The sequence below is a fragment of the Lichenostomus cassidix genome, chromosome 2 (assembly GCF_008360975.1).
Source record: "Lichenostomus cassidix isolate B80296 chromosome 2, HeHo_3.0, whole genome shotgun sequence".
NCBI classification, from domain to species: domain Eukaryota; kingdom Metazoa; phylum Chordata; class Aves; order Passeriformes; family Meliphagidae; genus Lichenostomus; species Lichenostomus cassidix.
Genome location: NC_139482.1, coordinates 61,802,682 through 61,819,129, shown reverse-complemented (window position 1 = coordinate 61,819,129; position 16,448 = coordinate 61,802,682). Strand labels below are relative to the sequence as shown.

The following is a 16,448-nucleotide window of genomic DNA, read 5'->3' as shown; positions in this document are numbered from 1 at the left end:
GTTCCTGTAGCCATGGAGAAATGAGTTTGCATGTGTAAGGACAGCTCTTTCCCTGTTGAAAAACCCACAGCAAAACCAGTATTTTGACTCCACTACATTTGCCCTCCTTCAGGTAGTAAAGAAACCCAAGGACTGATGTTCTATATTTTCTTTCTCAGTTCTTTCCTGTCTGCTTTTTGAATATGTAAACCTTGTCTGATTCAGCATAGGATTTTTGCAATTCAAAATCTTCTGATAGATTTCTGACCTATTTTCCAGAGCCCTTGACACACCAAGGCAGACAGAAGGCTGAAAAGCTATTTTTTCCAGTTCCCTTTCTCACAGACTTACATGAACACCTTCATGATTTCTTCATTGAGAAGCTGTTGAACAGTGAGTGTACATTCTTGCTTTTCTGTGTGTTATTTGTGACTGGTGGGGAAAGCAGAGGCATTCATAGGCTCTCAGGGGAATACAGCAGTTGTCCATTGCTTCTTCAGAAACCATGTCCCGAGTAGTATAGGATCACAAATACAAATGTGAAGAGAGAAAAGAATAAAGCTCGAGAGCTTTGGGGAAGCAAAGTGATGGAACTGATGAGAGGTACGATCTATTAGTAAGTGACATGCTCTGTGCAGCTGTGAAAGAAGTACAAAGAATTTAAAAACAGGATCAGCATTACTCACCTCCTGACAACGAGTACTTTATCAAGAGTTATATCAAGGACTTCATGGTAAAATGGCTCATCTTAATCTCAACTAATCTCAATCCAGGCCATTGCAATTTCAATGTAGTACAGTCTAACTGTCCTGTTAGCTTCATTGGGTTTTGAACACAAACTGATATCATTGTGCTGCATTAATATTACACTGTACAACAGTGCCACATGTACAGAACAGCAAAGCCTAAATAGCACAAGGTCTTAATAACTAAGTTTACTTAAAAGAGTATCTCAAAAAGAAGGTTAAAATGAGCAGGCTGTTTATTACTTTATTCAGCACATTTTTATAGTTACTCAATGTTGTCAGCTTTTTTGTCTATGTGGTTTCTCCAGCTTTCTAATTGCTATTACTGAACAATAAAAGTCAATTAAAACATAATTTTTTTCATGTAATCTAGTGTAATCTAATGCTGCTTGATGCAGCAACCATCTGAAGACAAACTATTTGCATGGTGTAGTCCAACAGGTTCAGATAAACATATTTAGTTATCTACCTATGGTTAACCGAGTAAAACCCAAGATTCAAATATTACTGTAAAATTATGCACAATATCACCCCTACTTATAACATACTACTCATTTTCAAAATGCTTTATTTGGGTTTGGAGACAGCATTTTCCATCCAAGTCTGACTGTGCTTATCTTATGTACTAAACAGAATATACCTAAGTATAACTTTTTACATCTTTCATTCTCTGTGGCACAGAAGATCCATGGAAGGTGATTCCAGAATACAAAATTAGTATTAAAAGTACAAGTTAAGGAAAGTATTTAGTAGGATTTTCAGCTAACCTTCTGAGATGAGACTGATTATATAAAAGATTTATTGAAAATGGAAATGACATTTACATTGCCAGCCAAACTGGAGCTCTGTTTTTAGATCCAAAGGCAAAAGGTCTGAAAGTAATAGCATCAATCAAGTAAAATACATTCTAATTAAATGGTAACTTTTCTAGTTCAGCAAACTGCATTACTGATATAAGACTGCGTTTGGAAAAGTCACAAAGTTCAGAACACAAGAGTTGGAACATTCATATAAATGCATTTAAACTACACTGAAGTTAGGCTAATTCCTTGCTTTTCACTTGTTCCAATTGCTTGAAGAAAATTCTGTGTGCTCTAAAGCTTGTATTTTTTTCAGCTACATCAGGTGATCTGATAATAAATGTTACCTTTCTCTGTAAAGTATGGTCTTTCACTAATTCAGCAATGCACTTCAAAGCAGAGAATGCTAATTTCCTATGTGTAGTTTGCAGTGTTTATTTTTGATGTTAATAGCTGATATAGCTAACAATATATAAAAAAGAAAAGCATATCATAAAGTGGAATAGGTATTGTGTAAGCAATAATGCCCGATTTCTGTTTCACTTTTACAAAAAAAGTCTTTCCCAGGAACAACAGGAATGCAAGGTCTCAAGGAGTTGCAAAGGTTTACAAGAAGTCAGATGCAGAAGCCACAGTCGTGGGCGGTGAAAATGAACTAGGTAACCCCTCGAGGCTGGTGAAAATCACACTGCTAAGCACCGTGTAGGGCAGTATTATGAAATCAGGACAGAGTACAGTAAACCCCCTGAAAACGGGTCAGCGGACTTATGATAAGCTTTCTTCATTTACGTTTGGTGGGAGAAGGACAAGGGGGAAGGGAAAAGGAGAGGACATGTAACTCCGGACTCACCGATTTTGGCCAAGCTGGCCACAAGTATCCAGAGCGCAATGATATACGGCTCCTTGACGTGATCCCATTTGAAAGAGACGATGGCAAAGCTTTGGTTGCTATTTTTATGGCTTTCCGAGCTTCTCTGTCCCAGCGCCGCTGGGAGAGCCATCAGCCCCAGGAATAGCGCCACACCAGATACCTGACGCATCTTCAAGGCGCGCAAGAAAATCCTGCTTCCCCTTCCCGGAGAGATCCCGCCTCTTCGGAGGTCCTTGGGGGCGAGGTCCTTGTCCCTTCGCAGAGACGCGCCCGACGGCTGAGGACGGCGGGACAGCGGCGCTTGCGGCCGGCGGCGGGAGGCTCCCGTCCCGTCCCGCAGAGGCTGCCCCGGGTGTCGCCTTGTGCGGGGTGGCAAAGGGCGGGTCAGGGGCTCCGTGCACAAGCAGATGCTTCGAGACAGGGTCCCGCTGCTCGCCCGCAGCTGCCTTTATCAGGCTGCTCTGGATCGGGCGGAGGCGGAGCCTCCCGCCGCTCCCGCAGAGGCTGCCGTGCGGGGACGGCGATGCCCTGACTGACAGAACGCCCGGGGGTCGGAGGGCGGCTCCGCTAGGCCGCGGGGCTGCCCGCGGGCTCTGGGCTGTGTCCCTAGGCGGCCGTGGGCAGCTGGGCTCGGAGCCAGGGCTGCGGCGCTCCGCCGGGCATATCCTAGGCGAGCCCGGGGTGCGCTCCCACACCGGAGCCGGGTGCGCAGGACATCCACAGGTCTCTTTTCGGGCGCTTTGGATGCTTTTGTATCAGCCTCCCTCCCTCAGCCCCACTCTCCGGGCAGATTGTCACAGAAGAAACGCGTTCTTTTCCTCTTCTCAGCCTCGAGTCCCATCTGAGCGCGATCTAGCTCACCGAGGGCACAGCAGCAGGTTTCTCAAACCAGCTTTTCCTTCTGTCCACCAGAGAGCACCTCTTGCCACTGCGCTCAGGAAAAGGACACCAGAAGGCAAGATTTGGCTTTCCACTTATGCCTGCTTGCAGTTGCTTTTTAAAATGTGCTACATTAAAAACACTGCCTGGCTTTTTGCCTTTTATTTTTTTTTAAAGGGGTATACCGTGAAACGTTTTAGGAGATTCTACTCTCCCTCTAAAGCCTATTTTCTTGCTGATAATATTTGTGTGCTATCATGGATGATCCATGTTATGTGCTGCAGGCAGGTGGACCCATGATAATCATCACCGTGCAGTAAAAGAGCAGCCAAGCATCCTGTTCCCGATGGACAGAGCTGAGGGCACCCTTCCACACACCACGGCAGCAGCTCCTCTCTCCTCTCCTCTCCTCTCCTCTCCTCTCCTCTCCTCTCCTCTCCTCTCCTCTCCTCTCCTCTCCTCTCCTCTCCTCTCCTCTCCTCTCCTCTCCTCTCCTCTCCTCTCCCTCTCCTCTCCTCTCCTCTCCTCTCCTCTCCTCTCCTCTCCTCTCCTCTCCTCTCCTCTCCTCTCCTCTTCTCTCCTCTTTGCATGCAGTCCACTCCTTCTGTGACTTTCTGTGGAAAAACACTACCTTTTTCTCTTCCTAACATGTCAGCTGGTTTTATCAGGATAAAATGAACAGGATAAAACTCTCAAAAATGAACAGGATAAAACTCTCCTTTAAAATTATGGAAGGAAAGGAAAAATTATGCCTTCTCTGGAAGGCAGAGAAATTATTTTCATTCTTTCAATCACTTGGGAGAAAAGCTAAGTACTTTTTCATCATCATCTGTCCTGCATAGACAATCTATAAATCAATTAGCTGGTTAATTAAATCTATAAATTTCCATGGAATGTTATTGTTATTACTACCTCAAAGCAAGTGCAGGCCCTGGATTGGACCAACTGTCTTCAAACACTGAAACATTGTGGGGGTTTTATTTCCACTTCTTCTTCATTACTTAAGGGAAAGGAAATTATGTGGGACTTTTTTAAAGTATGAGCAAATAAGAAGACAGAATTGGCAACTCTTTTTAAGGAAGTATGATAGACAGCAAAATATCTCCTTTACATTCAGTAAATGTTGTAGACAAAGACCTGAAGAATACTTCAATATTGAACAAAAAATTCTGTCTACATTATTTTTATCTTTTTCAGAGCATGACTTGGGCACCCAAATGTCATTTAGAATTAGCTCCTAAGTTCTGTAAATGTTCTACAAATGACTGTAGCCAAGGGCTAAGTAATATTTTTGTGCATTGCCAGTAGAGAGAGAAAATTTCAGCTGGAAGTAAGTAGCTGCTGGTCATCTCTGTAACCTGTTGCTGAGTTCTGTGCAGAGTAGTAGTTCCTTGTTATTAACATTAATTCTGTTTGCTAGTATTAGGAGAACTTCAGTAGAGACAAGCTGTCAGAACTGTTTTTACTGTCACAACTTATTCCAACTATGATCATATCACAACTAAACATTTCAGTTGCAGCTGATAAAAGGGCACCACAACTGCCAGTGTTCCATGTATATTCATGATTCCTCCCGAATCAAGTTTCACAAAATGTTAACTGGCTTAGAAAAAATCTTTCTATCAAAAGTGCTGAAGCTAGCCATGTTGTTCAGATGGTTTTTGTTAAATAGATCAAGAATACATGCAGCAGAGCTAGAAAAATGAGAAAGCCTTCTCTAGTGGATCTTTTCTAGAGATAAGCAAAGCCTTGGAGGAGCAGCAGTGAAGATCATGCCTCTGATTGCCCCTAGGCAATGTTCTACCCACGACAACAGTAACCAAAATTACATGCCAATTCTGAGTTTGCTGGTAGAGGTAAAGCAGTATTAGGGAAAAAAAATTGCAAGTACCATCTACTCTTTTACAAACAAGGTTTACAACACTGTTAAAATGCCAACACTGTATTTTTGTTGAACAACAAGTTGATAGTTCAAAGTGTATCTGTGACTGCTTATGGAATTTTTTGAAGTTGGCAGGGTATCAAATATGATAGTTGGTAGATATCAGGGAATTCTTGTGTAATTCATTAATATCTCAGCAGGACACAGAGAGGACAAAGGAAGGGACTGACAATCATGAATTTCCTATAGGTACATCAATATGTGCTAAACCAAGCATCCACTGAGTATACTTGAACTCGTGTACAAAATATGTACTTGTACAAGAATCCATTTGCATATACGTATTTGTAACTAAAGTGCATTTTCTTGTATGTTCTTTATGGAAGCCCTTACATAATCTCCTATGACCTGACTCTGTATCAGTAACAAAAAGCATTGGCTGAATATTATGTTTGCAATAAAGATATCATATCACAGAACAGCTGATATTTCCTGACTTCCAGAAAGATTGTACAAGGAAAATTTCTACTTACTGTAAAAATAATGGTGTTGCGTCCTGAATATTGTTTTCTTCTTTTTTTTTCTTTTTTTTCTTTTCTTTTTTTTCTTTTTCTTTTTTTTTTTTTTTTTTTGGCAACCAACTGAACCTCCAACATTGTCATTTCTGGAAATATTCTGCAAATAATGGCTTAAAGAAAAGAATTATGAGAAAAGAATTATGAGAAGTGTTATACAAGCATGTTATGCATCCTTCACATGATCTGTGTAAAGATTACTTTTGGGGGATTTTTTCAAAACTGAGGTAAAAGACCATATCAGTTAAAAAAATAATTTAAATTATATCAGTTTTCTCCCGAAAGCACACAGAGTATTTCAGTTGTGTTAATTTAGATGTAGAAGTTACAACTAACTTTTAATATTAGCATTTGCCACTAATCTGTTTAAGGTGATGTGAAATTAAGTACATCCCTGTCAAACTGAGAACACTCATAAAGGAAAAATAAATAAATAAATCTAAATAGCAAAGATTTTGCAAGTGAAATGTGAAAAATGTCCTGATGCAACATAAACCATCATAAACCACTTGTTATCACGCCCATCTTTCCTCAGGGAAAGGCACTCTTTTTGTATTAATATCTATTAAATACATCAGCAGGTTAAGATTTAAATGGAAAATAGTTCCAGTAAGTATTTTTATGGCATAATGCCAACTGTATACATAAATAGAACATTAATTATTGTGAATGGCATTGTACCAATATAACTGTAGGATCTGGTGAAAATTAATGAGGTTTTTATGCAGATAAATGCAGAATGACAGGAATTTACACTGAATTTACCTGATTCAAGCTGAACATTTTGCCAACCAATCTCCAAGTGAAATAAGTGCAGTTGTACAAGTCTATGCTACACGGAGTTGGACAAATACTACTGGACTAAGTGATGTTGCAGAATACTGTTACAACATTATGAATATGAACCTCTGAAATTATATTAGGAAGTGTAATAATTCAGCCCACACACATTGCTACCAGTTTAAGTGAACAAAATGAAGACTAGGGTGAGGATGAATTAATCAGGGAGGTAGTTGGAAATAGATTTGGCTAAGAAGTAGGGTGGAAGAGGAAATTAGCTGAATTCTTAATGACTCATTTCAAGACAAGACTGACTGTAATGACAGTAAGTGAAGGGGATTCTTACCAAGGCCTTCATTTTTAGCCTCAAATCTTTTTGAAATTGGCAGACATTTTAGGCAGATTGTGAGATTTTTCTGGTGTGTTGTTGTAGCAATTATTCTTTTTACTCAAACTCCACATTTACGTTAGATTAGAAGCTGATCTAGTAGGAGTGGGATGGTACAAATGATAAACATTGACACAGCCTATGACTTCCATTTGGAAGAGTCCTCTCCATAGGAGATTATATCCGTGTGAGCTCTCAGTGCAATGAGCAGTGAAAAGGGAGTGGGACAGAAAAAGGAATTGTTATGTATCACCAGACAGCTGATAATTTTTATCATTTATGTTCAGAAAAAAAAATTATAAAATGTCACGTGTATTAAAAGGACTCTTTCTTTCAGTTCCAATTTCACGGAAAATTCTTCTCTTGTTTATTGGGTCTCTCCTGGGCTTGCTACTAGTCAAAGATAACCACAGAGATTTCTACCTGTGACAGTCTCTGTCTTCCACACTTTCCCGCTGGTACCCATCTAATACCCATGTTATTGGTGTCCCACTCCTATTCCTCTGTTCTTTGTTCTCCATGTCCCTCCTGTCCTTCCTTTTCATGCACTTCTTCTGTATATACTCACAAAAAATCTCTGATAGTTGGGCCTAAGGAGCATTCAAAGTGCAATTTGTGTATGAAGTTTCATCCCAATACTTAAGATATGATTCTCTATCCCTTCAAGTTCAGCTTTGTCATTTGTTACCACATATCCTCCTTCCAGATACTCACATCAACCTGACCCAACACAAATACTTATACTAGACTCAAGACACAAGTGACTACTGGCGTTTCTAGTCATAAGGGAGATTGTATTTGAAAAATCAATTGACATTTTGCTCTATGCTAAAAAAGGTGGGGAAAGACTGGGACAGAAACCATAACCAGAGATTTCAGAGATCCAGTGGGCAAAAAGGAAAATCAAGGTGCATTTCAGAATTGTTTCTGTGTGCAGGTATTCAGCTTTCTGTAGCTTAACCTGAGAGGAAAAGCAAAACAGAGTAATCTCTTAGGAAAAACAGAAAGACTCTTAAATAACAAAGGCAGCTAAGTAGAATAATATCAATTGCTAGCACGGTAATTTTACACTTATTTTTTACGTTTATATGTAGGCTCAAGATGTTTCTTGATCTTATATTTTGGCTGACCTATGGAGAGGTAATCTTTCCTTTTCCTGATTCTCCATATACCATGCCTTTGTGAAATCCAACATTCATGCCTCCCCTGCCTAGCTAAATGTGCATGTTGGCATGAAAGATTTCACCTAAAGCATCTCCAGATTCAATACACGTTGCCCAGTGCTCCTGTTTTGGCAGGCACATTGACTGATTGTTCAAAATCACCTGTGAGGCCTGAAGGTGAAGACAGCCCACCAGTTTCCCCAAAGTGTGTTGTGTTGTGTTGTCCCTGCCCACCATGAATTACGTGCTGAGGTCTGCTCAGCTTGCAGCAGCCACTGCTTTGCAACAATTCATACGTGTTTTGACTGGCAGGCCATGCTGCCAGTCAAAAAATGGACAGTTTAACCAGTATATGAAAACTCAGCAACACAAATAAATTTACCTCCCTGTTGCAATCCAAAGTTAATTCCAGCAGAAGCAGTGACTCTGTGGTCTCCCTGGGCTTCAGGGCATTTCAGTAACCTGTGGGGACAGAGCTTCCTTACGCATCTTGGATCTGATGATAGTTTAAAGCCGTTCTCACCTTTAGGATGCTTCCCAACATCAAAATGCCCAAGCCTCTCTTATGTGTCATGGCACATAAAGGAATTTTCCTCTGAAATATATCTACAAGGCAGTTGAGATTTCGTGAGTGCAAAATTTTGTGCTTTTTTCCTTTATCTAAATTGTGATAAAGGATAAAGTGAACCTTGGCTGAGGTGCAGCAATAATCTTGTAATAATTAGCAATTACTTTGAACTTAAATCACATAAACCAAAGAGTCAAATAATTAATTACCATGCAAAATAAATCTGCCAAAAAATTATTAAGGTATTGACTGTGGAAATTTTATCAACAAAAAATATATATAAATGGCAGGTGGTACTACCTTGTTGTTGACACATACTTTAAAAACTGTTGCTATTTAAGCATGTTGCCTTAGATGTAGTGGGGATTTTTCTTAGTTAATTCGTTTGCTAAAATCCAAACATTTAAGCAGAACATACATATTTTTATGAATTTTTTTTTTAAATTTTCATATTATCAGAATGGTATTCCTGGCTAAAGCCACAGAAGAGGGAAAAACTTTAGTTCTGATAATGTCAATAATCTGCCTAGTTTACTGCAAAGACATAACCTTGAATGTCACATATTTCAGGTGAATTCCCTGATCATGACTCACAAGATTTTAACATGGTTCTGATTTTTTTTTTCTGCACTGAAGCAAAAGCAATTGCTGAAACCTCAATTTTTGAGAAAGAAAAGAATAAAAGAAAACCAGTTTTCCACTGGTTTGGCCTATTAAAAACAGTTTTTCTATTAGTACACAAATGTGTACTAAAAGTTACCATCAATTTGGAGAAGCTTGCAGGTGCTATTTCAAATGTCAGTTTAAAAGGAATGCAGTACTAGTTTTGCAGTCTGTTGGACAGTAGTGGAATGGAATGGGAAGAGATGGTCTGTTGCTACTGGTGTAAAAAGTGACAGAGATTCTTCGAAGTCAAAGGGCATTCCACTTTGAATTGAGGGAATCTGAAGTGGATTGCTGCTTATCTCACTGAAGTTCCAAAGGCCACAAGGTGCAGAGTATACATGGCATGCACTTCCACATTACTAAAATAGCAGCCATAAACTCACTAAGTTCAGTAAATGAATAAACAAACAAACCGGAAGAGTGATGTTTACCAAACATTCAAAATAATTTAACACTATTATATTTAATAATTAACTACATCAGTCTGCTATGACAAACTTTTGGCATCTGGAAGCCTTGATCAGAAATATCATAACTGAATTTTCAAGAACACTATTTACTTCACTACTAATATTTTTTCTGTAACTAACAATTTTCTCTAACTAACAGTTTTCTTCACTACTCACACTGCTTGTACTGTGCCTTCCCTTAATTACTGAAAACAGGTCTCTGACTTTCTCTCATCTCCTCTCATTCTTAGAAATTTTGTAAATGAGCATTGGGTGGTTACATCTTGACAGCAAAAGCTGGGGTCATTCATGCTAAGAACTATCCCTAAAACCTGGGATGTGTTAAAGTGAGAATAATTATATTCACAGTTAGTCCCACATATCCAGGCTGACAAAACCCAAAATGCCAGCAAAGCCTTGCAAGCTCTTGCTATATCGTGTAGTTATTTCATTGTTCAATAATGACAATGTGATCATTTCTGCATCCATATCTCAGGAAGAAATCTCACTATTCATCGGTGATGTCCTGTGATTGTTCAGTGTGTGAGCAGATGCAAAAGAAGAATAAACTTACACCTCAGCTTTCCTTAACAGAGAGGAACACGCAGTGTTCTTTTTCTCTGGGATCTCTTGGGGAAGTTTCATATACAGTTCTCACTCCCTGGCAAATCTTCTTCATACTACAGTTAATAATAAACCTTTCAGTGAAACAAAAATTTCATTCCTATTGATCAGTATAATTTCATTTATTTTCCTGTGTGTGACAATTAATAACAGGAAAACTCCATTTTCCACTATATCCAGTGGAATAATATTGGAACACTTTGATTCCTAATAGATTATAATTGCCAAAAATTAACTCACTACAGAACAATCAGCTTCCAACCAAGTTATCCCACAGCTGTTTAAAAACAGCTGGTGAAAACTGAAATGGAATCTGGGTCTTACTCAGATATAGGTTTGTAATAAGAATCTATCTTATTAATAGAGTGATACCAAAAAGATAACACTGATGGCAGGAAAAGAATAAAATCCAATAAATTCTCTTTTCAAATTATGTGGGGGCAAATCACAAGGATGTTTACTTTTTATATGACAATTTCCATATTTTTTTATTTATATTTAAATATGACATGAGTTATTTTTGAAGGGAAATTCAAAGATAACCAAGAAAGAAAAGCCCTAATTTCTAGATACATTTATGATTCCAGGCAAAAGACTGCCAAATTCTACAAGCAAAAATACTGCTGTCTGCCTTTACAGAGTCCCAGGTGCAGACTCAGACTTTCCTGCCATGAGCTATCAATCTGCTTTCAAATGTGTTTTCTATAAAAAGTATTTTCATGGTCATGATGGAATGTCTATGTATGTGTATATATATATACATATAGTACAAAAGTGCAATAAAGCAAGTTTTCTGAGAAAAAGACATAACTGTAAATTTGTCTTTTTTTCTTTTGAATTGAATCCTTCCGGTTCTGCTAAACCATTTCAAATATGCTAGATAACAACATGACTTGGAAAGGATAACATGTTGGAGGAAAAAAGTCCTACAAGTAAACAGATCTTTTTGCTAAGTGTGTATTCCCCACTCCTCTGTGGTATCTTTGGTGGGGTAGTCACTGTATTCAATTTCCTAAAGCAATTCAACTTACAAAGACCCCCAAGAGGGAGAAGAATGACTGAGATTATATTAAGCTTTGTGTTTGATACATGGGAAGTTACTCAAAGTTGCAAGGAAGAAAAACATGTAGAAGTGGCTTTGTTGTTGTTACATTTGTTACATTGCCAAAATTTGAGTTTACTGAGAACTACAGTTCAGTTTGCAAACTAATGTCTTATTTGATCTAAAATAGGATCATACTCTCACCAGTTCAAAAGAAAATACAAGTAATTTTTGTGTAACTATGAAGATGCAAAGAGATTTTTGCTTTTCAAATAGTGCTTCTGAAAACAAATTTGTTGCTGATATGGTTTTCTTGGTAGCAATTGACTAAGAACTTGTGAAACAGTAGAAATCAAACCTGTTGAAATCAATCACTCCTTGGTTAAAGATGCTTTAAGTCCAAATATACTTAAATTGTAGTAACTTCCAATTTAATACACTTTAAAACATGCAGGTAACATTATGTTACAGAACCTAGTCATGGAATGACATAACTGTGAGGAACCATGCAGAAAATTCTGAAGTAAATCTTAGCATCTTCTAGAGAAGTTGTATGTAATAATTTTTGGCAACTCAAAAAAACCCCACCAAACCAACAATGAAACAACCCTGGCAAGCATGTAACAGTAATTAGAATTACTTAAAAAAATAGGCAAAGGACAAGGAAAAGAAGAAGAGAAAATACACCCCTTACTCCTACTTTTAACATAAAGAAGCATCTCCAAAAAGAAGTTCATCTTTTTTACAAATATCCTGTATGTCCCTAGGGACTGCCTGTGTCTTTCCATTGATTAGAGAATGCTGATGTATGGTCCTAGCTTTAGTGAGGTATATATGTATGTAAGGTTAAATTAAATTGTATCCAACTCCAAAATATTGAAGTGGTAGTTCAGAATGAAGCCACACTGAGGAAGCTGGGCAGCATGGGAAAAAATCTTGCATCTAAAGAAAAGGTTCAAAGCATTTTGTGGTTTAAGAGAAAAGTGAGTAAGAGTGTGTATGGTAAATGCACATAGGAAAATAACACAGGAAACATGATGGAGCCTTTCGTTCTTCCTATCAATAACAGGAACAAGGAAATATTCTGTGAAATTGTAGGATAATAAACTCAAAACTCATGAACAGGAAAAAAATCACTCAGTCCATAATTACAATCCTAATAATTAAAGGCAGGAGCACCAAAGAGGCTAGTCAGTTCTTGTGGGCATGAGTCACATTATTTTGAGTAAATAATTAAATCACTGAATGCTTGGTCTGTAAATATGAATCCTGTCCTTTTTCATTTTTTTTACAACTCTTCATGCTTAAATGCATCCTGATTTTATTAGAAATGTCTCTTCCTTACATAAAACCTAATCATTCAAAATACTGTCTAGACTCAACACCTGCTGATGATTTTATTTTTTAAACTGTACTGCTCATACACTGCTGCTTTCTATTTCAGAAACTTTCTGACCTTTCAGAAACCTTCCCTGTAATGAGAAACTGACACTATTTAGCTTCTTTTTCCTCTGTTAGATTATTTTCTAGGTCATGAAGCTACACATTAAGTGTTACTGATGAGCACCACTGCTAGAGCTAAATGAGAATGAACATAAGAATGGAAGAAAGGTCACCCTGATTCAAACCACTCACCTACTTCTCTTACAGTGACAAGTACCTGTTGCTTAGTAAGGAATTCAAAAACAGGGTATGCATGACCCTGGTATTGCTTCTTGGAAGGAAACTGTGTGTTTGTTCCTGGAGTTTTGCTTGAATGTTGTTTTCCAATTCCTATTACAATTTCGAGCTGCCTGCAGGTTTTGAAGGTGTTTCAGTAGTCGTTAACTGGGATTGACTTCCTTCTCTGTAGCCTGTAGTCTAGAGCATATCGAAAGAATTTTAATTACTTACTTCCACTGAAATACATTTGGGCCTCTTCCTCTTTCCTCTCTCCCAGAGCCTACAAATCATTATAAACATACTTCAATTGGTATAACTAAAAAGTAAACATGATTTTGGGAATAGTGCCCCTATTAATACCATCAGCTAAATAATGATATACCTATTAATATATAAAGAGAGGAAAATTTAATCTACCATTATTTATTATGTGAAAGAAAGAAGACATATTTACTCAAGAGAAAAATAAGAAACAGAGATGTTTATTAATATTTCTTTTAGATCTACAACCACTGATAATCAAGAGTACTCAATCTTATCTAAAGACTATTAAATACCAGAATGAAGAGATGAGATGACATGACAAGCAATTTGATTAATCCTTAAGTTCAGGGATGAGCCTATAGTAATCAAGGATGCAGTGCCCTTACGCACTATGTTTTATGACCAATAATTAATCCAAATTAATTAAATAACACAATTAGATTCTTTGATGTAGAACAGAGATGTAGTTTTATCTCACATTACTTACATTTTGATGTCTGCTTTTTAATGCCATTAAGGTTGTATAAAATGACTCTCCCAAAGTGACACAACATACACATTGGGACATCATCATTTGGCAGTTTGGGATATCTATGCCTGTAGGGCCAGAAAATCAAATTGTGACCTTTGGTTAACAAATATGTTATCCTTGAGGTTCAAGAAGATTTAGCTGAAGAGTGAGAACTTTAATATGTAGCTGGTATTCACATCTGTACAGGATAAGAGTTTATTGTACATTAAATATCCTGAGCTTACTTACTTGATCACTTTAGAAGGTACCTGTTACCTCAACATGGCCATGGTTATTGTCACCCCTGCTCTGACATGGAAGAGTGGGATAAAGACAGTTGTTGCAAAGTCACTATCACAGAACATGATGATACAAGGTGATGCAAACTGATTTAGAATAAACCAAAATTTACTACCTGACCTAACAGATGGATATCATGGTTTTTATACAATGGAATAAGGAAGTAAAAAATTGTAGCTTGTGTGATTTCTTTCAAATGGAGAATATTGCACTGTTGAAGTGGCATTCTCCCTGTCTCTCTGCTTCTCTCAATCAAGTAGTTAAAAAAGAAAGTAAAACCGTTCATATAAAAATAGATTAAGGAAATTTTAAACTTGTTTAAGAGGAGAAAGGAGTAAAGCACATGGAATATTGAGATCATAGTTTCAAATGTTTTAAAATTATTTTACTGAATCTCAATAAGGAACATATCAGCTGTACTTCTCATTGATTCCTCTTTTCACAGTAAATGTTAAATGAAATATAAATAAGCAGAAGTAAAAATGAAAAGTTAATCATGCACTGTTTCCTACTCCCTCTTGATATGAATATCAAGAACAGTAAATCTATAAATTTATGTGGATCTCTAAAATAATGTTTGATGCGTGCTTTGATAGACACCTAATTACTTGAGGAGTCAGGGAACGAAAAGTTAAAACATTTATGAGATATGAGCCACAGGGAAAAGTAGAATTTTGTTGATTCCCAAGTGTGATCCTGGTTTCCCACTCTTGGAGGGAATGTGCTTAGGACATGTGAATATTTACCTCAACTTCACACAGAAATATCATATTCTTGGTGTTTAGCTTGTCAAGGTGCTAAGCTGTTTTTTGTAGACTGCAAGGATCTGTGGGGACAACAATTACTGAAAAAGCAGGGAGAGAATCAGGCTGGAAGAAGGCCCGAAGAGGAATGTTTCAACCTTTCACTTTGCAGTCCATCTTGTTTAATCTTTTCATCAGGGCTTTTGGCATACACAAGTGATTGTTGATGATGCAAAGTTTGGAGTCTCCATTCATAGAGAAGAAGATTGTATTGAAGGACATGGTGACACTGAGGACTCAAGTAGTTTTAATACAATGAAATTCCACACTATGAAAAGAAAGTTCATACAATAATCAGTTAGCTAGAAGTCCATTCATTGGAATCAATGAAAAAGAGTAGGACTTGGGGGTATATTACTGGATTTCAGGGTGAGTGTTGTGATCAGTTCTGGAATGTAGCCATTGACAACAAATACCATTCTCTTGTGTTACAGGCCATATTACTGTGATGAGGAAGTATTGTTGCTAGCCTTCAAAGCTTAGTAGAACTTCACTTATGTGTGTCCTGATAGGGTCTGTTCAAGAAGGATTAATTAAAACTTCTTTTCAAGTGTATGATTCTTTTAAAGAGTAAAAAAGAACACATGAAGAAACAATGTTAAAGGACAATGCTCACACAAGAATAAATAAGTTGTGAATTTTCTGAATAAATTTAGACTAGAAATTACATTACTATGCTTAACCAGCAGAAAGTATTTGAAATAAGGTTTTTCCAGACAATGTGTGGTAAATGCATGCAGGAAATATGCAACGTGGTGCCTGTAATTCCAGGAAACTGGATTTGGTGACCAGCGCAGTCCTCATGGTCTTACCTTTCTGTATCTCTCTTCAGTATTACCTGTGTTCCCATTAATATTTCTTCACATGTTTAGACTAGAGTACTGTCCATAAAGCTTGATGATGTTTTGAGCCAAGATTAAGCCAGTGGAGGCCTTTCAGAACAAGTACCTCTGACTTTAGCGTCACCTCCCTTCAGCACTGCAGTGGACTGAAAGCAGAAATAGTTCATAAAAAGCTCCAGCAAGGAAATAGAAGGGAAAGAGTAAGAATGTATACCCAGGGGCCAAGTGATAGGATTGAATCCCTAGCCCCAGGAACAAAATTTCCAGCAGCTCCCAAGACTGGCTGCAAGCCTGTGTCATTGTACCAGTGTTTACAAGGTGGTACAACAGTTAAAATTCAGAAACGTTTTCCAAATTATGTGCTTACTATGTGGATTCTTATTTTCATGTAGGAGATGAAATTAATACTTCTTCTCTGCACCTGTTTAGCTTATTTTTCTGTATTTCCAATAGTGTTACTTTGTAGGAAACACCAGTTTAAAATACATTAGTCTGACAAAGCCTGGATCCACTGCCTAATTTTATTTGTGCAGCTTCATGAGAGTAATGTTCTCATAATTTCCTTTCTTGTTTGCATGAAAGTTATCATGTTTTGATTCTAAATATTTAGGACAATTTTCTTCACCACTAACATGTTTTCTCCATTCCTCCCTT

General features: G+C 37.7%; 1 protein-coding gene and 1 long non-coding RNA gene across 5 annotated transcripts in view; both read right to left on the bottom strand.

Moving 5' to 3' along the window:
• The window catches only part of SLC9A3 (solute carrier family 9 member A3), a 59,241-nt gene extending 55,587 nt beyond the window's left edge, over window positions 1-3,654 (bottom strand). The window contains exon 1 of one of the 4 annotated variants that reach the window (XM_085051778.1): window positions 2,376-3,654. In XM_085051778.1, coding sequence (XP_084907904.1) covers window positions 2,376-2,565 — 190 coding nt within the window. In that variant the 5' untranslated portion in view covers window positions 2,566-3,654. The remainder of the gene's footprint in view (window positions 1-2,375) is intronic. The other 3 variants (XM_085051775.1, XM_085051777.1, XM_085051776.1) reach the window with 3 other exon arrangements.
• Window positions 3,655-5,720: 2,066 nt separating this feature from the next.
• LOC146441471 (uncharacterized) lies at window positions 5,721-16,199 on the bottom strand. The gene is made up of 3 exons (XR_014850447.1): window positions 14,896-16,199; window positions 13,073-13,272; window positions 5,721-5,845 (listed from the first exon to the last, which is right to left on the bottom strand). It is a non-coding gene; the product is annotated as an uncharacterized LOC146441471 (long non-coding RNA).
• Between the last annotated feature and the right edge of the window lie 249 nt (window positions 16,200-16,448).